This window comes from Onychomys torridus, chromosome 18, assembly GCF_903995425.1.
Source record: "Onychomys torridus chromosome 18, mOncTor1.1, whole genome shotgun sequence".
NCBI lineage: Eukaryota > Metazoa > Chordata > Mammalia > Rodentia > Cricetidae > Onychomys > Onychomys torridus.
The window spans coordinates 17002236-17029109 of NC_050460.1; the positions used below are offsets into that span (position 1 = coordinate 17002236).

Below are 26874 nucleotides of genomic sequence, written 5' to 3' on the forward strand. Positions count from 1 at the left end.
ATATAGTACTTGAAATCTTAGCTAGAGCAATAAGCCAAGGAGATAAACAGGAAAGAAGTCAAAGCATCTTTCTTTTCATATGATATGATTATATACATCAGTGACCCTAAAAAATGTACAAGGAAATTTCTCCATCTGGTAAACACTTTCAGCAAATAAGAGGATACAAAATTAACACAAAAATCAGTAGCTTTCCTATGTGCAAATGACAAATGGATTGGAAAAGAAATCAGGGAAAAATACTTTTTGCAGTGGCCTCAAAAATAATTTCTGCTTACTCTAATTAAGCAAGTGAAATACGTGTGTAATAAAAGTTTAAGACACTGAACAAGGAAACTGAAGAAAATATCTTTCAGAAGATGGGAAGATCTCCCATTCTCATGAAATGGTAGGATTTATATACTAAAAACACCCATCCTACCAAAAGTGATGTACAGATTCAGTTAAACCCTCATCAAAATCCCAACGCATTTTTTCAAAGGAAATTGGAAGGACAATTTTCCTCTTCATATCGAAACACACGCACACAAACACACACACACATACACACGCACACACACACACACACACACACACACACACACAGTGTAGTGAAAATAATCCTCAATAATAAAAGAAATGCTGGCAAAACAGACACTTTCATCAAGGGAATCTAACTGAAGACTCAGACATAAGTCCATACACCTATAGACACCCAATTTTTGATAAAAAGAAATGCACACTGGAATAATACAGAGTATTTAAGAAATGGTATGGTTAAACTGGATGACTGCATGTAGAAGAGTGCACATAGATCTTTATTTACCACCCTGCACAAAACTCAACTCCAAATAGATCAAGGACCTCAACATGAAGGCAGATACAGTGAATCTGATAGAAGAAATTGGAGAATAGTTTTGGACTCAATGTTATGAGAAAAGACTTTCTGAATAGAACACAGATAAAACAGGTACTAAAAAATTTAATGAATGGGACCTCATGAAATTGAAATTTTTCTACATGGCAAAGGACACCATCATTCAGACAAAGCAGAAGTTACATGAGGGCTTTACCAATTACATATCCAGTGGTGGGTTAAGAACTAAAATTTTATAATGAATTAAAAAAATGAACATCAAGAAAACAAATAACTCAATTAGAAGTACAGATCTGAACAGTGAGTTCTTAAAAGATGAAACACAAATGGCTGAGAAACATTGAAAAAAATCTTCAACATCCTTAGCCATCAGGAAAATGCAAATTAGAACTACTTTGAGATTCCATTTTATGCCTCTCATAATAGTCATGATCAATAAAACAAATGACAACTCCATGCAGAGGATGTGGAGTACGGGGAACACTCATTCAACCACTGTCAGAATGACTGTAAACTTTTGTAGCCACTATAGAAAACAGTGTGGTGGTTCCTTTGAAGCTAGGCCTAGATCTACATCATGATCCAGCTATACCAGCCTGGACATATACCCAAAGGATTCTGCATCCTACTACAGAGACAATTGCTCAACTGTGTTTATTGTTGATTTATTCATAATAGCTAGAAATTAGAAACAGCCTAAATGTCTGTCAACAGATGAATGGAAAAAGAAAATGTGATACATTTACACAATGGAATATTATTCAGTTGTTAAAAAATGAAAGTATGATATTTGCAAGTAAGTGGATGGAGCTTAAAAAAAAACCCTCCTGAGTGAGATAACTCAGACCCTAAAAGACAAATATAGTATGTATTCACTTATATGTGGATGCTGGCTGTTGAGAGTTTGAATAAGCAAACTACAATCCACAGAGGTTAGGTACAAAGTAAGGGACTAGAGAGAGGGAAAGATATATTTAGAAAGAGGAAACAGAATAGATAGTTATGGATGTATTGGGGGGTGGGGACTGGAACCAGAGAATCCAATGGGGACGGAGAGAAATGTAGTAAAGTGGAAATACAGAGAGGGACAGTTAAAACCAAGGGCCATTTGAGGAGTTGCATGGAAACCTACTATAGTAGAAGCCTATTAAAATATATGAAAGAGAATGTATATGAAGAAAATCTAAATGTAATCTTCAAATAATGGGGGGAAGCAAAGTCCCAGTAAGACATTTCTTGCCACCAAATGAAACTTCCAATGCCAGGAATGGGTTACATCTAATTGAGTTATTGGCAAAATATGCCCTTTGGATACCCAGGTTATTGCTAAGAGTATTGGTTTTTCTCCACAAACTACTCATAAGACAATATTTACACAACTTACTAAACATGAAGAAGTTGAGCTGGTACCTATGTGGAGCTTTCACTACTGACTAGTGTTTGTGATACTGGAAGGTACTCTGTTGCTGGGTAATATAAGTTTAAGATGTGTTACAATCATTTAGTCTGTAGAGCATTTGTTTAATGACTCAAAGATGTATTGCACTCTTTTATGTTGCATTTATTTAACTCTGTAAAGCTGTGTTACTTTGCCTGACTAAAACACCTGATTGGCCTAATAAAGAGCTTAATGGCCAATAGCTAGGCAGGAGGAAGGGTAGGCAGGGATGGCAGCCAGAAAGAACAAAGAGGAGAAATCTCGGTAAGAGAGTAAGTAGAGAGAAAGGGAGAAGGAGAGAAGGACACCAGAGGCCAGCTAGCCAGTCAGCCACACAGCCAGCCACAGAGTAAGAAATAAAGAAAGAGACACGGAATAAAGAAAGGTAAAAAGCTCAGAGGCAAGATGTAGTTAAAGAGAAATAGGATAATTTAAGTTACAAAGATGGCTAGAAACAATCCAAGCTATGGCCAGGCATTCATAAGTAAGAATAAGTCTCCATGTACTTATTTGGGAGCTGGGTAGTGAGTCCCCAAAGACAAAAACAAAAGAAATCCAACTACACTCTGTACATTACTAGAGGAAAAAAGTAAACTCCAACTGAGCTGCAAAACCTTTGATGTACAATAGTCACCCATCTGCAAGTTGCTCTAGTGCAACAGTGAAAAGTTATGGAAATAACCATCCACAATCTGACTAGGTTTAAGGGCCACTCCATGAGATGGAATCCATGCCCAACACTATTAGGATGGTCTAGAACCTGAGACTAGACATGCCATGGACCTAAGAGAAAACCAAATATTATCGCTATGCTAAGAGAATGTAATAATAAGGCGACTCCTAGTGACATTATGCTATGCTCGGATCGGTATCTTGCTTAGTCATTATCAGAGAAGCTTCCTCCTGCCATAGATGTTAATGAATATGGAGACTCACAGCTGGACAATCTGCAGTGACTGAGGGACCTTGGAATACTTAGGCCTAAATGGGATGTCTCCATCAAATCCATCCCCTTAGGGCTTAAGGAAGTCTGTAGAAAAAGATGTGGGAAGATCACAAGGGTCAGAGGGAATGGAGGACACTAAGGAAAGAAAGTCTTCTAATGGCAGGACCAGATGCACTTATGAGCTCAAGAGAATATAGCAACAAGCACAGGTCCTTCCTTGGTCTAAGCCAGATGAGGTCCCAGTTCTGAAAGGGGAAGTGGACACAATTCCCCATCCCTGACCCAGAAGCTGTTTCCAATTTATAACTGCTCATAAAAGAAAATGGACTTTCTCATGAAGTATACAAAGCACACTTTCAGGCAGGCTCCATGCCCAGCAGTAGATGGCCTATACGAAATGAACTCAATGTTATTTTTGGAGATTATTTGGTCTCATAATTCTTTGATGGGGCATTTTGTATTTATATATTTACCTTACAAATCTTTTGCTTATATGTTATGGTTTCTTGTTTCATGTTTTTATGGTACTTCCCTGTGTGTAAATGTTCATGTCTCTGTGTCTGTATGTTTTTCTAGTGAGAGAAAGCAAAAGACTGTGTGGATTTTGGTGAGTAGGTTGGGGAAGAACTGAGAAGATGTGGGGGAGGGGGAATCCTGAAAAAAATCTGTTTTCAAGGGAAAAAAAAAAAACAACAGCAACCAATCAAACATCTAGGCAAGCAAAACATCATAGACAAATTCTAAAAAGAACAGTAAGACACAATTACCAACATAAACCAAAAGGCTTTCACAAAAATGTCCAGCTCATTTGTATTTGTTAACTACTCTTAGACATGGGGCTTGCCCTGGGATATGGTTAATATACCCAGTAAATGATTTTCTCATTTACAAAAAGCATCAATTACAGGTATCTTCTTGGTTAGGAGTGGGACTTCATGTCCACTTGCACTTTTCAGTGCTGGGATTTTGTGTGGTTTGAAGCTGTGTAGGTCTTATGCATACTGTCATAGTTTCTCTTTCTCTCTGTGTATATATGTGTATATATATATACACATATATATTCATACCAGTCCAGTTGTGAACAGACAGAGACTGGGAGAAGAGTTTTCAAAGCTGTGAGTATGTCATCTGATACAGTGACCAAAAAGCTACAATAACACAGACTACATGCTGAATGTGTATCACTGAGCCATTTTTAGTTAGATGAATATATTTGCATATAAGCCTGAAATAATTAACAGTGGGATGTGATAAGAAATATCTAAACATACTTGTTTTCCATTTTAAAATTATAAATCTTTTCTAAAATGCAGCATTTTAAAATAATTCCATAGCTTACCTATAGTTGTCTTCCTTATGTATGAAAGAACCACTGATTATGAGAGTCATCACTTTCCATGAGTTTTCTATGTGCTGCATCTGCCTCTAAGGTTTCAATTTACCTAATGTTCATAACAGTGCTATGAGATTATAGTATATATAATGTATATTCTAACATACATATTATATACATATTATATATAATACATATTATATATTATATATGTACCTCAACCATTTCTTTGAATTTTAAATTCTGTTAAAATGCCTCCCCCTTTTTGTTCTGGCAAAGTAAACATTAATAATGCCAGGTTCCGTGTCTCAAATCTATAATCCTATCACTCAAGAACTCGAGCAAAAGGATTGAAAGTTTAAGGAAAGCCTTGTCTACCTAGCAAGCTCAAGGCCAGCCTTGGGTAAATATTAAGACCCTATTAAACAGGGTTTCTTAAATTTGTTGATATTTTCAAATAACTGACTTTTGTTTGTTTGTTTGTTTGTTTTTCTACTCTCCATCTCACCATTTCATTTATGTGTTCTTATCTTTTGCACAGTTTGGGTTTAGCTTGTTTGTTTTTTTCTTCTTTTATAACTTGGGTTATTGATATGACATCTTTGTTGTTTGTAAATGTGTTCCCAGATATACCCCCCCCCTTTTTTTTTGTTTGTTTGATTTCCAGAGCTGAGGACCAAATCCAGGGCATTGTGCTTGCTAGGTAAGTGCTCTACCACTGTGCTAAATCCCCAACTCCTATTTCCTTCTTTTAAAATAATGACTCTACAATCACTAATTTATCTAACCAGTGTAATCACTAACTACAGTCTATAAACACTTGTACTTATAACCACAGAGAGCTGTGGTCCTCACCCTTCATCAAGGAAACTTCTCTTCTCAGCATATGGAAACCACTATAGAAAAAATACAGCAAATTGAAACGCAGACTTGTGAAGTTCATTCCCAATAGAGACATCTACAAAACACTCTTACACTTAAGGCTCTCAGAGCATGCAGAAGAGGAAGTAGGATTGTAAAAGGATCAAGGGGTTTGCTGTGAGACTGTGTCTTCTAGAAATATCAGAAGCGACACCCATACAGTCTCACCACCCAAATATGAGCTTAAAAGGGATGACACCAATGGACATGCTGAACTGGACAATGAGAAGCCCATGAGGCCTCAGCCCTATTATAGGCAGCAAAGGAAAGCTGGGAGCAGGAGAGGTGGTCTTCTCCAGGGAAGTGCACACAAAATTTGTCCAGTGCCAAATGGGCAGCCTTGAAAGCATATATACAAATAGTATTATAGGTACTGAACAGGTTATATTTATTAATATATGTATATCCATATATTAATGAAATAATAATTTGAAGGGGAGTTGCAAGGGGTATGTAGGAAAGTTTGGAGGGAGGAAAGGGAAGGGAGAAATGTGATAAATTATAATCTCAAAAAAAGAAAAAAAGGTAATTCTAGATTAAGTAAATGCAGCCTATATGTTTGTCTGTATTTTATATTATTTCCTTAAAATAATCCCCCAGAACTGGAAAAAATTTCATTCTTGCAGACTATCATTCAATATGTTTTGATCATATTCAACCAACCCCAAATCTCTCCACATCCATCACCCTGTCCCCGTTTTAACTCACCAAGACCAAATTGTGCTGCCCAAATATTCTTGGATGTATTGTTTTCCAACTTACCAGAGCCTAAACTCATAGAGCAAATCATCTCTCCCTTTCCCAATTGTCCAAAGCTCTACAGCTAGGTGTGGGATTTCATGCCCAACTCCCATCTCCATGCTGCTTGTACACAGCTTTTGTGCATATTGTCACATTGCACATTGCACCTGCTGTGTCCAAAGATACTATTTCCTTCTAGTCATCCACCAGCTCAGGCTCTTTACCTTTTCCATCCCTTCTATGATTCCCCGAGTCTTGGGAGGAGGAGTGTGGTACATATGCTCCACTTAAGGCTGCTTCTTAACCCTGCTTTCACTGTGTCCTATAAGTTTTCATAAGTTGTCTTTTGTTTCATTCCTCTCTATGATTTCTTATTTACTCCACTAAGTTGTTTATGTTTATGTATATTGCTAATTTCCCCACAGATTTGTGAACATTTCCGTGTTGCCTCTTGTACTGGTTTTAAAACTCATTCCATCATGGAAAGTGAAGATACTCTTTACTTCTAATACCCATCTTTTAAAATCCACTGACATTTAATTTGTAAGGCAACATGTGCCTATCATGAAAAATGTCTCATATGCACTCGAGAAAAATGTAGATCCTTGTTCTGGGTGTTCTATGTATGCCTGTTGGATCTAGTTGGCGTGTTGTTGCTGGATCTCAGGCTTCCTTCTCTTCTTACCAGTTACTAAAAGTGGGATGTTTATATGTTCCTACTCCCAGCTTAGCTGTCTCTCCAATGTTACCCAATTTTGCTTGGTGTATTTTTGTAGGCACTTATTAGGTGCATGGTTTTAAATCTTACACTTTCTTTCTTTGCTGTGTTGAGCCCTTTGTGTGATGAAAATTCGTATTTTTATGATGAAATCTTGAACCTTTATATAATGTCCTCTCTTAAAATATTTCTATTTCTTATAACCCTATTTTACTTTTAAGTTTATTTCGTCTATCCCCTTTAGTGTATCTACTTCTGTTCTCCTTCAGTTATTATTTGCACAATATAACTTTTTGATCCTTTTGTTATTGAAATATTTGTGTCCTTGATCTAGAGTCTCTTGTAGTCAGTACATATTTTAAAAATATTTTCTGTAAAACTCCGTATTTTCCCTAGTAATTTTGACTCATTTATAGTTAAGGAAATCAGTGATTAGTGAACATCTGTCTTCCCCATCATTCTTAGTTTTATATACAAAGCATTTTCTGGGTCTCTCATTTCCTATATCATTTTTATTCTTTAGTGTTTCCATATGTTTTATTTGGTGGTAAAATGTTTAAACTCCCTTTGCATTTTCTCAATTCTATAGCCACCTTTTTTTGCAGTTGCCATATTCAAGTTGTATGGTTAATCTGAACTTATAGCAATGTAACTTTGATGATACACAAAGCTCTGATCCTTCATGGCTCTGCCTCCACTTCTCCTAGCTGCTGATGTCACAATTACATTCATAAGGAATATGCTCTAAACTCAGGGAAAAGGACCTTTAAATTCCCTAGAAGTCACCTCAGTTGAGTAGATAGCGCTAGTGTAGGGAGGAGATGTAACAAAAACAGTGGCTACTTTCCTCTCCTCATCTATGATCAGAGGCAGCACCTGACAATCATAACCAGAACTTGGATATTTGGATAAGACCATTTTTGCCCAACCTGGCTCCTGTAAACAGCACGAAGGTTACTTCTAGAACATAGGGATAGCTGCGTACAATGGGCTGGGCTTGGTGGATACGTAGAACTCTGTGTGCTAAAGGCTGGACTTGAAATTAATTACAGCTAACTGTCTTAAACTTCTCTTAGAATTTGCAAGCATTTAATAGATTCTGGATTCTTAAAAGTAGTCATGTAAGATAATGCTGATGTAGCTCTTGTTAACGTAGGTTGTCACAGTATTGGTGTTTCTTATTTTGCCATTTTCCTCAAATCTTACTTACTGAGAAAACTTTGGTGAGGAATTAATTTTACAGATTGCTTTGTTAAAAGTAAAACAAAGTTTGAAAAAAGTTTGACCAAGTGGTGCCTGACTTCAGACACCTATATCACATCCTTGAAGGAAGCAGGTCAGTAGCATTTTACCCAACAGAAAGAGTAAGTGAAAAAAAAAATGAACAAAACATTAGCTCAGTTTATAACATAGCAAGTTTATGGATCTTAGTTTTATACTAGCCCTGGAAGTGCTATTGTGGATGACATGTTGGAGTGTTCTCTTTGGGTCATGGGTGAACAGGTGGAATCTCCTTGGGACCCTAGGCAGCGAGCAAGACAGTATCCATGTAACGATCTATGTACATTACACTGGTGAGCTCAGTGAGACTAGAAGAGGGAAAAGAGAGTACCCAAGACTCCTCTAGGAGGTTTGTTTGAAGCCAAGCTTGCTGGCAGTATATGGGTGTCTATTTATTTTTACAGGAGTTACAGAAAATACCTTATCGTAGTGAACATGCTTTCAAGGAAACCTAAAAGAAATAGAGTTATGATGAAATATATAAAAATAAATCATTATTTATATGTGATTATAAATAGTCTTCTAGTACTGTATTTGCACACCAGCTAGATACACCAAAAGATTAAAAATCACATTATTTCAGCATGGTGGCATGGGTCTACAATATGAACTACTAGGAGTCTGAGGCAGAAGAATCGCTTGAGCCAGTTCAAGGTACATAGCTAGACCCTGTCTGATAAAATGGATAATTTATTATAAACTTTTGTGTAACTGGAAGCTTTCCTGTGTCCCATCTGCCCTAAGATCCCATAGCTGCTTATAAAATAATCATTCAGAGGCTTACATTAATTGTGAATTATATGGCCTGTGGATCAGGCTTCTTGCTACCTAGCTCTTATAACTTAACTCACCCCATAACTATTAATCTATGTATCACCACATGTTCATGGTTTTACCTGCACCCCATTACATGTTGCTCCTTGAGTTTGGTATCTCCCTTTTTTCTCCATTTTCCTTTTACTGTCTCTCTTGGATTTTCCCACCTGGATCTATCCTGCCATGCCATAGGCCAAACAGCTTTATTTATCAATCTATCAGAGCAACACATATTCACACCATACATGAAGACATCTCACAGTACCTTTGTCTATATTTCAATAGCTATTCCTTCCTATTACTATTTGAAAAATAAAATTTTAGGTATTTTGACAGCTAAAACCAACCAACCAACCAGCCAACCAACCAACCAACAACCAACCAACCAGCAAAACTCCAGTCAGACAGAGCAGAGCTCTTCGAATTCTGTTTGATTATAATGATCACAGGGCAGACAGTCTTTGAAATCTGATTAACCATCTGAAAAACACATAGGATAGGAAGAGGTATTCTAAATCATTCATAGTTCTCAGGGTTTATAATAGGCTATAATTGAATGTTTGTGATATATGCTGTATTAATGCATTGTGAAAAATATTAAACTATGCATGCTTTCTCAACTTATCAATTTACAATAAAAACACAATTGTTTTATTTTATTTGCACTTTAAATATAAAATAATGGTTTTAATGACATTGAATCTTAGCTTTGCAAATACAATCTACTTATTTCTAGGCGGGTCTGTCTCTAGAACATACATTAGCTTTAAAACTGACACCTTGAAAATGTAATGCTACAGCCCCCCCAAATAGGAAAATTAATAACTTCTTTTCCCAGTGAAAACCATGTAGCAGTACCCTTCTGAAATATCTGTCTGCAGCATGACGTCATTGCTCATAATGAAGGTTCACCTCTAGAAGCACTTTGTTTTGCTTTGCCAAATCTGAAGACATTCAAGATTGACAAGGTTAGAGCTGCATGTGTAGCTAGTGGTAGAGCACCTGCTTAACATGAATGATGCCCCAAGCTCAGCCTTTGGCATCATAAAAATGATTAAAATATCAGCATCCCTATTTACTAAAATATATGCTAGTTGCTAAATACGATCAGTTGTTCATGAGACAACATGCTTGAAAAGTCAAGGTTTGAATCATTTTGGGGTTTACAAAGGCTGAAATGAGATTGTTACTTGGGTTTCTTTTTACAATTCAGAAACTGACTAATGATAGTGGCACTTATGTTCAGGGATTTTGAGAATATAACCCATCAGTTTTGGATTCTCATCTTGGTTATGAATTTAACCTTTTTATGGGATTCCTGGTGGCTGATAATTCTAAATATATAATCATGGAGTTGGTCAAGGCTTTAAAAAAAATATTCCAAAGTTTGAAAGTCAGATTTACATTTTCATTCTACAATTCCTTGTTCAGTATGGACCTAAAATCAGCTGAGCCCTAGACTTCAGGCTTCAGAATCATTTGTAATAAGCATAGGGGTGTGCTAAGCTAAAAGCCTACTTGCTATTCAAATGGAAACTGCAATAGAACAAACCCCTGGAGTGCTTTTCCTTTTTCTGTTCTCTTCCTTGGGTTTTGGAAATGAAAGTCATAACATTAGCAATATATCCCTGAGGACAATGTGTATGGAGATAAATTGGAGTAGGTTTACTCTCAATTCAAAAGTGATTACCCCCTAATATAAGGACTTGGTGCCAGCTTACCAACATCAAGCATAAGTTAGCCATACAAAAGCAAAGGTCAGGAAAGTGTTTGCCTCCTCTCATATCACATGAGCTGAAATCCTTCCTTTCCCATCTCTATGACACAGAACCTTAGCCTATCCAATGATTCTTATATACAACCAATCTCTTCAGTTCACAGAAACCATCTTAACCCATCTCTCCTCCTTCCTCTGCTGCACCATGCTTCACAGAATTGAGTTGTTCCAGCTCATTCACACAGTTCTGAGAATGTCTAATAATTTTGGACTATGTGAGCCAGGTTGAAATGGATGTAAATGAACCAAACTTTCAATCAGATGTGATTGGAGCATGAAGTGCTATGGGTTCATTGTAATAGAAACTACAAGAGCTTAAAAGGCTCAGAATAACTCAGACTAAAATATCTTGGGGTCTTTTTCCATTTTAAAGAGAATTGGATAATTCTGTGTGGTTGAGGACTGACAGCATAATGGAAACAGAAATCTGCAGTTTCTCACCAGGTAACTGCATTAACAGCACACTCATAATACAGTCTGTTAGTTTAAAAAAAAAGGCTTAAAGGGACTTCTGATTTCCTATGAGGAGGTGCATTCACAATTTTTAGCCAATTATACTTAGCTATTGCTAAATTCAGTCATTGGAAAGTGCTTTCTACCCTGTAGCCTTCAGCAATAGTGAGAAATCACATGCATGCTGATTTTTGTTATAATTGTTTATTAGCAGAGGCAAACATAATCAAAACTACCTTTAAACACTGCCTTCCTTTCAGGATGTACCTGCAGGACATGATATTGTTGTCTAATAGTATCCAGAATGTTCCTGCAAGGATTTCTCATGTTTGACTACAGGTTACATTCAATGATCTTTGACGGTTTTATGATTTGCAGTAACAGTCTTTCTGTATAAAATACAGGATAGAATACATATCATAAATAGTATACAGAGTTGTTACATTACAGAAACTTTATGTACATTCATATATATATACATATATATATATATATATATAAATTTATAAATATATATGATTCACTTACCAGAATTAAGAGGCAACTTGAAGCCAATTTTGTGTGCTCAGGGATGGTAGAAAACACTGACAAAATCAAGCAACCAAATACAAGGAGAAAACTGCAAAATAACAGAAAAAGAGAAATTTGATGAGAACCATGTAGAACCATCACCAAACAGCACTAGATCCACTTGAACAGGAATGAGCTAAATAATTACTGAGCATTTCAAATATCACAGTCTAGTAGGATATTTAGTATAAATGGGGCTCTTTTTTGCAACTTTCCTGATGAAAACATCGTTTTGTGTGTGTGTGTGTGTGTGTGTGTGTGTGTGTGTGTGTGTGTGTGTGTTGTGTGTGTGTGCTGCTGTATTTAAATGTTAACACTTAGGAATCCATGAATTTTCCATACAACTTCTCTCCTTAAAAGAAACCCTAAGAAAGATAGAAAAGTGGGTCTTGCTCTTCTATCTGGGAATGCCTCTTGCAATTACTCTTCTTTCTAAGTAGTGGAACACACTTTTGTATTTGTCAATGTAAACTATCAGGCATTGCATGTTATTATCGCTAAGCTGGGCACCCATGGCCAGTGTCTGATAATGCTTGTGGATTCTAATTTGTTATTTCTTTATATTGTTAGGAAGAACGGGGAAAAAAAGATGATTTTCTCTGCCACCCATGCATTTTGCAGCTCTTTGCAGCCAAATAGCTAGAGGAAAGGACTTGAAGTTCTGTCTACTCACATTTTAATGACAGGGATCAGAAGTAATGAGCAAGTATTTTCTATCAGTCATTATAATGATGTTTCTATGAATATGGAACTTCTAGGAGCAAGGCAGGGGTATGGATGGCAGCTGAGCTCCCACAGAATATCTCAAATAATAAGGGAAGTATGTTCAAAGCTGAAAACAAATCCGAATTCCTGAGTTAAGTGCTAGAGACTAAATCTCACCATTACTTGGGGCACCGAGGAATATAGGCACATGGGAGATGGCAGGAGGCATGGAGAGGAGAACAAGAGGTGCAAGATGGAAGAGTGGGAACTCCATGTGATACAGTGCAGGTTAATATAAATGGAGTAATTTAAATTATAAGATCTAGTTAGGAACAATTCCCAAGCTATAGGCCAAGCTGTCATAATTAATAAGAAGTCTCCATGTCATGATTGGGGAGCTGGCTGGCAGGATAGAGAAAGACTTGCTACATGCCAGACTGAAACATTTGCTACCTGGCTCCCTAGAGAAAGTTTCCTGACTAGTGATGGATAATTTCCTCACTGTGGTGGAGTGAAAACTTAGAAACCATGGGAAAAACAAAGCTTCCCTTTAAAGTCCTTTATGCCAGGCATTCTGCCACAATATTAAGAAATCTGAGTAATCAACTACCTTCTTTTCTAATGATTGGTAGTTTCCATGTAGCATTCTGTCATTGATGGAGATTCCTATTTTAAGGCTACAAGCAAAATAATTCCATTGCTCTGGCTGCCCAAGGGCTAGGGATGGTCAACTACATTCATCATTTCACTCCTTCCTTTTTTCTTTACCATCTTTATCCAATCAGAAAATATTAAGTATGTAGTAGTAGGTAGAGTCACATGGTTATCACTATAAACAAGGTAAATTCTTTTAACCATTTTTTTTTTTTTGCCATAGTAGGTTTAGGTGCCCCAAATGGTAAGTAAACATGAAATTAAATCTATGAGAACAACTGCAGTGGTAGGAAAGTATAGGGTCATAGGATCATAAGGGAGAGGAAGGTTTAGGTAGCATGGACTGCAAAATTTGTGGTTTCAGATGCAAAATGAAAATGGGGGGCTAGTTGTTTACAATTATTTAAAATTTCATGATGGAGATAAGAAAGCATGGAACATAGTCAGGCACTCTTTTAATTGTGGGTCTTCATGAGAACACAGAGTATTTTATATCACAGATTGAAAAAATCTTAATTGCTTCACCTTGAACAGTGATTTTTCTATCATTGTTTCAAGATTATGGTATTTATTAGACCCTGCCTAGGGGATATTTTTAATGAATTAATAATAAAGGATATGCCTTGCCACATCATAAGCATGTTTGATACTTCAATCCTTTTATTTCAACATAATTTTATTTTTGTAATTAAATTATTTTATACATTTAAGAACATTCTGATAAATGGCTTATAGACTTCATTAGTCTACTGAGATATTCACACCCATACACAAAATTAAAGTGCTTACTGTGAAGGGTTAGGAAGACAGGGCCTCGAACTGCTCTTATTTGTTGGCCATCAACAACTTGCCAAGGTAACCTTTATGATCAGTTTAAAACTACCATGAGATAAACATATTATTCTATAAAAGCTCTTGGCTTTTATTTTATCTGAAGCATTTCTATTTTGTTTCATACAAAATTCATGCCTATCCAAACTTTTTATGCCAACCTTCCTTTTAGAAGGAGCTGATGATTTAGGGATGAGAAGAGTACTTAGGAGAAAGTAAATATTACTAGTTTCAAGGCTACTCTGTTTAGCCAAGAAAAGCACCACCGTTTTTTTTTTCCTGTTAGTTAATTAAGAATAAATTTCTGAGATTTAATTTATCAAGAAGACTGAGCTAAGAAACATAGGTTCTTGTTTGAACAAATGATGTCCTGATTCCTATGCCTGCACTTTCAGACCAGGTACACTTAGCTAGAATTAAAATGACATGCAAATGAAGCACCCAGAAAAGCTCAGCTGACACTTTGCCAGAGGAAGCTTAGCAGGATCCATTATTGTCACACACACACACACACACACACACACACACACACACACACACCTTTAGCCATTCACAAACAACTGTGAATGATGCAATGCAGAAATAAGACACAGAGCTTATATTTGATATGGGCATTTCATGGAGCTTCAGTAGGTACAAATTGCTGATCTACCCAGAAGGCACTCTTCTGGAAACATTTTAGTGGACTATCAGCGAGACACCATTGGAAGAGGGGAGACCATCAAATCATACATAATATGGGATCATAGATTAAAATATAGTATTGCAAATAGACATATAGAAGCATTTAAGAAAGACAGACCTTAGAAATCACTTATTAAAAAATTAACCACACCTATGATGATGTTTCATAAAATTGTATGTATTGCTATGATGAGTTAGGCACTTTAGTCTACTGTATGGAAGGTGTTCATATGTGCATCACAGATTATGCTGACTGAAGTATGCATGCTGGTATTTATGACTTTACATGACCTTCTGGCCAACATTCCTATGCCTGGGGGCTGAGCTGACTAATGAGTCAAAGCAGAAGCTCATTGTTGACTCTTGTATCCAAAGTTTTTCTGTCTTTATAAATGCCCTTGTTATATAATTTTTCATGAGAGATATCCAGTTTTCACCTGAAGTTTCTTCATAGCATATCTTATCTTTCACTGCAAAGCAGCACAAGCTTAGCATGACACCAGTATTTTTCACAGTGAGGTATTTGAGGCCTGTGTATTAATACCCTAATATAATGATCACGATAATCTCTGTGAAATTTCAACATGAGATTTTACATGTTACATGGGGTATTAAAAGGCAACTAGAGGATTTGGGGAATAGCACTTTCTGCTTCTTTATTGTGTTCCTGAAGACGGCTCTGGGAAATGTAAATGATTTAGAACTTGGTCGGAGAACCCCTAAAGCAATCCAAGAGGCTTCTATCAGAGCAGAGGCTCGACTGTGTGTAAACACAATCTTGGGTATGCTTAGACTGAAGCTGACTTCAGTGATCAGTGAATCCATGTGACCAGAAGCTTCCCTTGCACTCCCCATAGTGGTTATTTTTAAGGATCAGTGAAAGACATTTGTTGTATCTCTTTGAATCCTTCCAGTGTCCTGAACCTACTTTATGCCCACTCAGGCCTGTTACAGATAGCTCTACTTGTGGAAAACTGCTTCCTTCTTGGAGTTGACTCCATAGAGAACCTTCGCTGTTGGAGCTTCAGGCTCACAACCACAGAATATATGCATTCTGACCTCCCCCAGAGAGTTCTTCATATACTTAAGGAGGGTTTTACCCTGGCTTCTCCAGCAGCCTTCTGACTCAATATACCAAGGTTACTTGTCTACTTTGCACAGGAAACCATGTCCAGACCTTGTCCTTTCCTCACCACTGAGTCTTAAATACACCCACTCTATTACTGTGTCCCTTGATGTGAGTCTTTGGCAATGTGTGACCCTCTAATATAAGCAAAAGATATGGCATTTAGTTAACAACATGAAATAGCGCCGCTGTTCATTCTTGCCAGGAAACTCAAGTTCGATTTTCCACTGCCCAGATAATAGCAAAACTCTGGTTTCAAAAGGACTATCTTAAGGACACATTAGTTCCTGTCTCTTTGCTACTATGTCACAGAATCTGGAGTGAACCTGAATACAACTGACCTGTGTCCTGAGAGTACACTCATACTCCAAACTATGTTTGATTTTCTGCTCTTTCCTTGAAAAAGAATAATGGCCACTTAACCAACATACAATGTTTTGAGAGTTTCTCAGTATTTCACATTTTACTGATTCTGGAGGCATGCCATAGGGCATTCTTGCCAGTATTTTATTGCAAAATGTATCTATATTGCTTCTGAAAATGAATGACAAAGGCAGGTATCTTTGAATATGTTTGTATCATGGCTTTAGGTATTAGGATGCTCAGATGCAAAACTGAAATTCATGCTGATAATGGCCCATGTAGTTATTAATAAGGATGCATATGTCCATGGATACTTTTCCTTTCCAACCTCTGTGTGCTTCCCTATCATTATTTGATCTCCCCTGCATTATAATTGTCTTAAATGTTTAGAGACTCTGTACCAGAATCTGTAAACTCAGACATAGTTTGTGCTCTCATGGGCTTTCTGTTTCAGCAGGAAGATAGACATCTTATTGTTTTTATCCATTTACACACACATTTACATATACACACACAAACACACACACACACATATGTGATCTGCATGATTCAGGATTAATGTAATCAAATGACTAAGGATGCCAGTGATGGACCTATGTTTTCATCTGTCATCTCTCTTTGAAATGAGATGTTAGTGGAGCCTGCAGCTCAATTCTTTGTTAGGAATCAACTAAAACACTGGCTCAAACTCACTGTAAATCCCAATGAAGAGACTTTGCTCATGTGGATTCAAAAGTCTTCATATTTGTTACTATATACATTATTATGTTAATCTCTATTCATTTATGCTTAGCATGAACTGCCAACTTTGTTTTCTCAGAACTTTCAAGTACCCAACATTGTCTTCTGGATTTTTTTTTCAATTCTGTCTTAGTCTCTTGGGGAATTTTTACCAGGGACACAATCTATAAAGGTTCCTGTCATCCTGTTGAAAATTCTCTTTCTATTCCTTAAGCACAGGATAAAGCACGTTTTAATGCTTTGCTGAAATTAAGACATTTTATCTACTCTATTACTCTGCCACAGCAAGCTGGTAATACTATCCAACTGAAAAATAAGCATAATTTAATGTTCTTGCTCTTGGCAAATTTGTGTTACTGTCTAGTAATCACAGTTACTCTTCTGAATTTATTATAAAACATTGCTTAATATTCTACTGAAGTATTTCTAGGAATTGCTGTTGAGCTTATCAGTATGCAGAGTAAGGTCCCACTTGCTTTTTTTTTTTATTTTTATTTTTTTTTTTGATGATCAGAATGTTTTCCTCTCTCTGATCATTTGGAGCCCACTACATTTTTACAGGGCTGTTGTAGATTATTAACTATAGTCACCCATCATCTACAAAAGCCTCAATACTTTAGAGTAAAATAAACATTGGGCCAGAAATATGAACTCACAAGTAGCCAACATTTTAAACCATTTTATATTTTCATTTTCTCTTATCATATATTTTTCAAGCTGCTTGAGTTTGAAAAATTATAATGCCATTGATGGAAAGGAAGGATGAGGTTAGGATTTGGAGAGCTTTGATTTTTCTGTGATCAAAACAATAGTGATATGCAGTAGTAGGAATATTTCTTTTCTATACCTATTCTTTACTTCCTCAGGAAAGACCACATACGCTAATTTAAAAGTTCATTTAAATTATCTTTAGAAAGAAAATAAAACAAGGCTTTATTATTTTAGAACTTCACACACATTACTTTACATTGTATGTGTGTATCTGTGTGTGTTTATGTATGTCTGAGTGTGTATGTGTGCATGTATGCATGTACGTTTGTGTGTGTATGTGTATGTGTGTGTGTATTTGTATCTCTCCCCCCTCTCCCCCATATGTATGTGTGTGTATAGCTTCATATATCCATGTGAGTAGAAATGCCCTTGGAGGCCAGAGGCACCAGATCTACTCTTAAACACCAAGCTTTACTTTTGAGGGCAGTAGATGTTTTGGCTTATCAGGTTTATAGTTTATCTGAAGTTACTGGGCTGAAAAGAAGGCTCAGTGGTTAAGATCACATACTGTTCTTCCAGAGGCCCTGAGTTCAGTTCCTGGCACTCACATTGGTTGACTCACAACCTGAAACTAACTGCTGGAGACCTGATGCCTTCTTCCTGGCTTCTTGGGCACCCTCCCCTAACACACACATAAACAAAAGGAAAATAAATCTTAGAAATTGAAATTATAATTGTGTTCTTAAAAGCAAAAGAACTTCTAATTTCTTCATATTTAAGAACACAAGCTGGAGCTGGGTGTGGTGGTACAAAACATCTTTAGTTCTAGCACTCAGAAGGCAGAGGCTGGTGGACCTCTGAGTCTGAGGCCAGAGTAGTTTACAGAGCAAGTTCCAGGACAGCAAGAGCTACATAGAGAAACTATGTCTCAAAACCCAGAAAAACCACCATCACCACCACCACCACGACCATCACCACCACCATCATCACCACTACCACCACCACCACCACTAGAAGTAAAAAAAAAAATGCAAACTGGGCAGAGTGGCTTAGCCATGCAGTCTCAGCTACAAGGAAGGCTAAAGAAAGTGGATCACAGCTTTAAGGACTGCCTAGGCTAGCCTTGCAAAGTTATCTCAAAATAATGATGATGATGATGATGATGATGATGATGATGATGATGATGAAATAAAGAGCTAAAGATACAGCTCTGACATAGGCCCCTTGCCAGCATGAACTCGGTCCTGAGTTTCATTCCCAGGACTGTGAAGAGCCAAACCAAACAAACCCAGTGTGGAGAGTGGCGACTCAGGCTCAGGACTCCAACACTAGCAAGGCTACAGCAGGATGAAAGTTGACATCCTGGGTAACACAGTGAAGTGTTTTCTTAAAAGAAAAAGGGAAAGGAAAACTGCGTAGTTTTGGTTTCTTCCAGTATTCTTTCTTCCTACTTCCTCTTACAGGTCGCTGTCCAGCTCTTCACAGTTTGCTTTTATTATGATTTAAAAATTGTTTTCTTAGCAGGGCATTGGTGGCATAGGCCTTTAATCCCAGCACTCAGGAGGCAGAGGCAGGTGGATCTCTGTGAGTTCAAGACCAGGCTGGGCTACAGAGTGAGTTCTAGGAAAGGTGCAAAGCTACACAGAGAAACCCTGTCTCGAAAAACAAACCAAAAAATTGTTTTCCTGTTCCTTTTCTATGTTCTAATTCTGTTCTCTTTCAGTCTGTCATTAAAAGTATCATGACCTCCTCAAGAGCAAGACCTCAGGTTGGGAAAGTTGAGACTCTCCTCAATTGTTGTCCCATCTCTTGGGGTAACTCATACATCTGAACTTGAAGATGCTCAGTTGGACTGGATGAACTGAATGGATTTCAATCTATCAAAACTCAGATTAGGACTGGCAGGATGGAACAGCAGATAATGGTGCTTACAACCCAACAACACAAGCCTGAGGACCTTGGTTCCATCTCTGCAACCCACATATAGATAAAAGGAGAAAATGGACAGACTCCACACATGTGTCTTTCTACCTTCCACATGTACAGTGTGGCATGTGTCACCCCCCTCACAGAGTAATAATAATTAATAAAATGAAAAATGACTCCTATAAAATAACACATGGCTCCCCACTAACATAAAATTTATTTCTGTGTAATTATTTTGAGGTTGAAATTAATGAAAAATATACATATGTAAATTTATTTGATACAAAAGTAATATAAAGTTATGGTGGAAATCTCATTTTAATTTCTAAAGTTAGCACGCAGAGTAACACTGTTCATTATGGCGTTCTCACACATACGGGCCATACTTTATTCTTCTCCATGCCCATCATTCCCTCTTGTCGCTCTCCTCCTTACCAACAAACCATGCTGAAAGCCTATATGTTCCACATATTCCATCACCCTCTCTGTCCCTCAGTTTGATCTCCCTTAAGTTCTTATTCTCCCCTCTTCCTGCATCTCTCTCTCTCTCTCTCTCTCTCTCTCTCTCTCTCTCTCTCTCTCTCTCTCTCACACACACACACACACACACACACACACACACACACACACACACACACACACATGGCTTATGGTTCCCCTCTCTGGCTACCTCCACACAAACTCCTTCGTTTCCCCCACTGTGGACCTGCTAAAGTCTATTTCTTTTCTGCTCTTCTGCTCTCTGTAAAATATCATTCAGCACCATAACAGTATGACGAAATAGGAAATAGGGAGTCTTCATGTTTCTGTATGCTGCTTTCCTACCTTCACATCAACAAGTCCCACATCAACTTACCCCCAAGTTCCTGCTGTGTTTGTGCAGGAACAGGAAGAAAAGCAGATGGAGGAGGTCAAGGGGCATAGAGAATGAGTGAAAACAAGGTATGATGGCACAGATGCATGGAAGATGCCATGTTGTATTCCATTATTTGTATGTTAATCTAAAAATTAATAACGGAATGAAAATAAAAACAGATGTAATTGAGGACATCAAACTGAGAAACTTTGTTCTTACATAAATACCTAATTGAGTTAAAAATTCCCATTGCCACAGAATCTCTGCATGGGCCCATTAACATGGATAACAGTTATGACAACGAATTAAATGACTTTGCCATCAGAAAGGTCTCTTTTTTATAAAGGTTTTATAATGTCTTTATAGTGAGATATTTAAGAGGGTAAAGTATGAAACAATGTGTAGCAAGATCTACATTGTTCAGATTACTTTACCCAGTCTAAGCAAACACATCTCCAGACTGGCAATGTGAGAGCTGGGTTGGAATCATATGAAGAAGTATTTGAGGTTGATTTATTACTGTGTTATCTTCACAGATGACAGCTTTGATGAGTTGGACCTCAGTGTTCAGCACTTGATGACTCCAGTTCCTCTGAAATGGAATTGCCTTCAATAAATGTGCAGAAGCTCTAAGAAGTTTCTTGGCTGCAGTTGATATGCAGGAATGAGTCTTAGTCAAATGCATCAGGCATTTTAAATCATTAAAATGGCCACTAATGATCCTGCTGAACTAGGCTGTTATGTTAATTAGCAGGCAATACACAATGAGGAAGGGGCCACCTCAGAAGAATGTACTAATCATTATCATGGGTAAAACAAAAGTTCTCAGCAAGGGTGAGAAAATGATCTTTGTAAAGTCTATGTGAGCATGCCCATTAATGTGGTTATAGTCTTAAGACATTAATGTCAATGGAAAAACAAGGCCATTGAAACTAATCCAGTTTAGTAGTTTTGATAACAAATTCATATGGATTAAAATTCCCATGCTTTTTTTTGACAGGTCTATTCACGACTGAACATGAGGTATGGTATAGGTTTGAACAGATCTTCAAAGATGTTTGTTTGACCATAGTTGTCTGGCTGGAATAATTTCTTCATAAAATTAAGTGTCAAATCATGATAATTACTGCAATTTCCACTACTATCATATTACTTGAAAATGAAAACTAGAATTTTTGAAGTTTACTTATTCATTTATTTACTGCTGGAGACAAAAGTAAGAGGCAATAAAAGCACATCTTAAATTTTTTGTCAGTCAATCAAAAGCTATTTTAAAATACTATCTATTTAATAATAAAATTATGAACTTGATTGCTTTCAATTGGGAAAAGCCATATATAGCACTTATTTAAAGCCTTTTTTTTTCCTCTTGAAAGGTTTTCTGAGAACACTCACACGCCATGGGAAAATCCCAGTGAGCACTTTGTCCCACATATATACAAGAGAGTATTTTAAATTTGTCCAAGAGTAAGAATTTGAAATCAAATTGAACCAAGTTATGCTATATGGCCCAAGGCATGGAGCATGACTACTGCTTCCCTCTCCTTCTAGTAAAGTGACTCAAACAGAAGAAAACAGAATCTCTTTGAGTAAGAGTCTTGGCAGTCAATTTTATGATGTGGGACAGCACTGGGAAAAGTAAACCCAGCAGACAATTGTCTCCAGAGAGTAATCACCATAAACTCTGAAACTGCTATACATGGAAGGATCTGCCCACAGAAGACAGAAGATAGATGATGCTCTAAGGACCGGCCTACAGTGGCACTTCTTATTCTTGGTGACCAGAATTGAAAGGAAGCTGAAAGGAAATTTCGGTGTGGGTGGAGTCATTGAAGTATTTTATAGACTAGAGAACTTGGCAAGCAGTGACAGACAGACTGCACACATTTCCCCTCTCCAGAAATATATTTATAGGCAGTTTAAAAAAACTGTAGACACTCTTCAACAGACTAAACAAAAAGGGTGTATTTTTACTTTTGCTGCTGCTGTACTGAGGTCATTAAGAATACCCTTCACCCACATACTTTGTGTCATCAAAATATTATACGTGGTGATATTATGTTGGTAGACACCCACTGCATGGCCAAAAGGAAGACAAAATGTGGCTGTCTCTAATATTTCCCTGCCACAGAGAGCTCTAGAGATTTTTTTTTTTTACTTAAACTTTGTTTTTGTTTCATACACATTACGATGGTGGACGTGAATGCTGTGGAATAGAAAAACATTATCTATATGGATATTTGGCCCTAAATTCTATTCTCATGGTCACTCATTTATCTCTCCCTTTTGAGATTTATTTTTTATTATTTTAAATGGGTATGTGTGTATACATGTTCATGAGTGTGTGTGTGTGTGTGTGTGTGTGTACAGGTGACAGTTGAGTTCAAAAGACTGGTGTTGGGATTGTCCAGAGCTGGAATTACAGGTGGTTGTATGTGGCCCAACAAGGTTGTTGGGAAACAAACTTGAGCAGTACCTGCCCTATGAGCCATCTCCCCAGACTCTTTCCTTATATTTACTATGTTTTAAATTTTATTTTTAAATCACCTCGCTGATTTTTATGTAGTGTGTATATGAATAGTGCCTGTATGTGTGTATGTGTGTATGTGTATCATATGCCTGCCTGGTGCCCTCTCAGGCCAGAAGAGAGTGCTGGATCCCTGGGAACTGAGGATATGAATGCTGGGGACCAAATATCAGTCCTCTACAAGAGCAGCAAGTATTCTTTCATCGATCTTCATTCCCCCTTATATCTTTTAATAGAAATGCAGCTCAATTTTCTTATTAGTGCTTGACAGAGATACAGTAAAAACAAACAAACAAACAAACAAACAAAAAAAAAAAAACCTTAAACAAACTCCATAACTTAAAAATTTAGTTGTCTTGGGGTACTCTGTTCTCTCATTTACATTCAAAGAGCAGTAGCAAAAAGGCCCTAACGTTGAAAAGCCACAAATAGTTTCCAGTTCTGGGATCTCTAAAATGCACAAGGTTGTCAGAAAACCAGATGTATCACCTGCACCATCCAGGAAAATGTGCATTATTTTCCACTTCTTACCAGAGAATCTAGGCTATGTTTTCCTCACTACTTATTACCATTTGCAAGAAAAGAAGGGAAGGTAGATTTACAGCAGGAGGTGGCAAGCATTTTTTTTTCTTTCTGTTAAGAATCAGATAGTAAATATTTTAGGCTTTGGGAGCCATATGGCGTCTCTTGCAGCTACTCAATGCTACAGTTGGAGGGCAAAGCTGTCACAGGCTGTAAATGAATGGATGTGTGTTTTGATCAAACTTTATTTGCAAAACTGCTGGTGGGGGAAGGTTTGGTCTATAAGCTATAGATTGTTGACTTTGCCTTTAGTCTGAATGTTATGAAGTCTTACCCCTACCAGAGGAGCTATTGGTGATTGGTATTTTATGAGACAGGCTGAGTCTATTTTCTTTCTTTTTTTTCTTTTTTTATTATTATTATATTTGTGTTTTAATTTTACACATCAGCCATGGGTTCCCCAGTCCTCCCCACTCCCGCACCCACCCCCACCTTGCCCCCATCCCCTCACCTCCATTCCCATCTCCTCCAGGGCCAAGACTCCCCTGGGGATATATTTAAACCTCGTGGATTCAGTACAGGCAGGTCGTACAGGCAGGTCCTTCTTCCAGGCTGAGCAAAATGTCCCTGTGTAAGCCCAAGGTTCCAAACAGCCAGCTCATGCACTAAGGACAGATCCTGGTCCCACAGCCTGGATGCCGCCCAAACAGTTCAAGCTATTCAATTGTCTCACTTATCCAGAGGGCCTGATCCAGCTGGGGGTTCCACAGCTGTTGGTTCATAATTCATGTGCTTCCATTCGATTGGCTGTTTGTCCCTGTGCTTTTCCAATCTTGGTCTCAACAATTCACACTCTTACAGTCCCTCCTCTTTCTCGACAATTGGATACCTGGAGCTCCACCTGGGGCCTGGCTAATGATCTCTGCATCCACTTCCATCAGTTATTGGATGAGAGTTCCAGCTCGACTGGTAGGGTGTTTGGCCATCTGATCACCAGACTAGTCAGATCAGGCTTTCTCTCGACCATTGCCAGCAGTCTACAGAGGATGTATCATTGTGGATTTCTGGGGACCTCTCCAACACTCTGCCTATTCCTGTTCTCATGTGGTCTTCATTTATCATGGTCTGTTATTCCTCCTTCTCCCTTTCTGTTCTTGATCCAGCTGGGATCTCCTGCTCCCCTAAGCTTTCTTTACCTCAAATCTTGCCTTTCATTACTCCTACTGTCAACCAGGTTGTTCATGTAGATCTCATCCATTTCTCTGTCATTGGGTGATCCCTGTGTCTTTCGTAGGGTCCCATTTTCTAGGTAGCCTCCCTGAGGTTGTGTAGCAGCCTAGTCATCTTTGCTTTACATCTAGTATCCTCCTATGAGTGAGTACATACCATGTTTGTCCTTTTGAGTCTGGGTTACCTCACTCAGGATGATTTTTTCTAGATCCATCCATTTGCCTGCAAACCTCATGATGTCATTGTTTTTCTCTGCTGAGTAGTACTCCATTGTGTATGTGTACCTTATTTTCTTTATACATTATTCAGGTGAAGGGCATCTAGGTTGTTTCCATGTTCTGGCTATTACAAACAATGCTGATATGAACATAGCTGAGCAAATGCCCTTGTGGTATGATTCAGCATTCCTTGGGTATATGCCCAAGAGTGCTACAGCTGGGTCTTGGAGGAGATGGATTCCCAATTTTCTAAGGAAGTGCCATATTGATTTCCAAAGTGGCTATACAAGCTTGCATTCCCACCAGCAGTGGAGGAGAATTCCCCTTGCTCCACATCCTCTCCAACATTAGCTGTCTTCTGTGCTTTTGATCTTAGCCATTCTGACAGGTGTAAGGTGGTATCTCAGAGTTGTTTTGATTTGCATTTCCCGGATAATTAGGCATGTTGAGCAATTCCTGAAATGTCTTTCAGCCATTTGAACTTCCTCTGTGGAGAATTCTGTGTTTAGTTTTATAGCCCGTTTCTTAATTGGACTGTTGGGTATTTTGATGTCTAATTTCTTGAGTTCTTTATATATTCTGAATATCAGCCCTCTGTCAGATGTGAGGTTGGTGAAGACCTGTTCCCATTCTGTAGTCTGTTGCTTTGTCTTGTTGACCATGTCCTTTGCTCTACAAAAGCTTCTCAGTTTCAACAGGTCCCATTGATTGATTGTTTCTCTCAGTGTCTGTGCTACTGGTGTTATATTTAAAAAGTGATCTCCAGTGACAATGTGTTCAAGAGTACTTCCTACTTTCTCTTCTATCAGGGTCAGAGTAACTGGATTTATGTTGAGGTCTTTGATCCTCTTGGACTTAAGTTTTGTGCACGGTGACAGATATGGATCTATTTGCAGCCTTCTACACATTGACATCCAGTTATGCCAGCAACATTTGTTGAAGATGCTTTCTTTTTTCCATTGTACATTTTTGGCTTCTTTGTCATAAATTATATGTTCATTGGTGTGCAGGTTAATGTCAGAGTCTTCAATTCGATTCCATTGGTCCACATATCGGTTTTTATGCCAGTACGAAGCTGTTTTTATTACAGTAGCTCTATAGTAGAGCTTGAGGTCGGGGATCATGATGCCTCCCGAGGTTGTTTTATTGTACAGGATTCTTTTGGCTATCCTGGTTTTTTTGTTTTTCCATATGAAGTTGAATATTATTCTTTCCAGATCTGTGAAGAATTGTGTTGGTAATTTGATGGGGATTGCGTTGAATCTGTAGATTGCTTTTGGTAAGATCGCTATTTTTACTATGTTAATCCTGCCTATCCATGGAGCATGGGAAGTCTTTCCATTTTCTGATATCTTCTTCAATTTCCTTTTTCAGGGACTTAAAGTTCTTGTCATATAGGTCCTTCACATGCTTAGTTAGAGTAACCCCAAGGTATTTTATATCATTTGTGGCTATTGTAAAGGGTGATGTATTTCTGATTTCCTTCTCAGCCTGTTTGTCTATTGTATATAGGAGGGCTACTGATTTTTTTGAGTTGATCTTGTATCCTGCTATGTTGCTGAAGGTTTTTGTTAGCTGTATCAGTTCCTTGGTTGAATTTTTGGGGTCACTCATGTATAGTATCATGTTATCTGCAAATAGGGAAAGCTTGACTTCTTTTCCAATTTGTATCCCCTTAATCTCCTTATGTTTTCTTATAGCTCTGGCCAGAACTTCAAGTATTATATTGAATAAGTATGGGGAGAGGGGACAGCCTTGCCTTGTTCCATATTTTAGTGGTATTGCTTTGAGTTTCTCTCCATTTAATTTGATGTTGGCTGTTGGCTTGCTGTAGATTGCCTTTATTATGTTTAGGTATGTTCCCTGTATTCCTGATTGCTCTAAGACCTTTATCATGAAGGGGTGTTGGATTTTGTCAAATGCCTTTTCT

At 37.7% G+C, this 26874-nt stretch overlaps 1 protein-coding gene across 3 annotated transcripts in view; it reads right to left on the reverse strand.

Moving 5' to 3' along the window:
• The window catches only part of Kcnq5 (potassium voltage-gated channel subfamily Q member 5), a 557910-nt gene that overhangs the window by 181578 nt on the left and 349458 nt on the right, over window positions 1-26874 (reverse strand). For all 3 annotated transcript variants that reach the window (XM_036167994.1, XM_036167993.1, XM_036167995.1), the window contains exon 2: window positions 11809-11899. In XM_036167994.1, the coding sequence (XP_036023887.1) occupies window positions 11809-11899 (91 nt within the window). The remainder of the gene's footprint in view (window positions 1-11808; window positions 11900-26874) is intronic.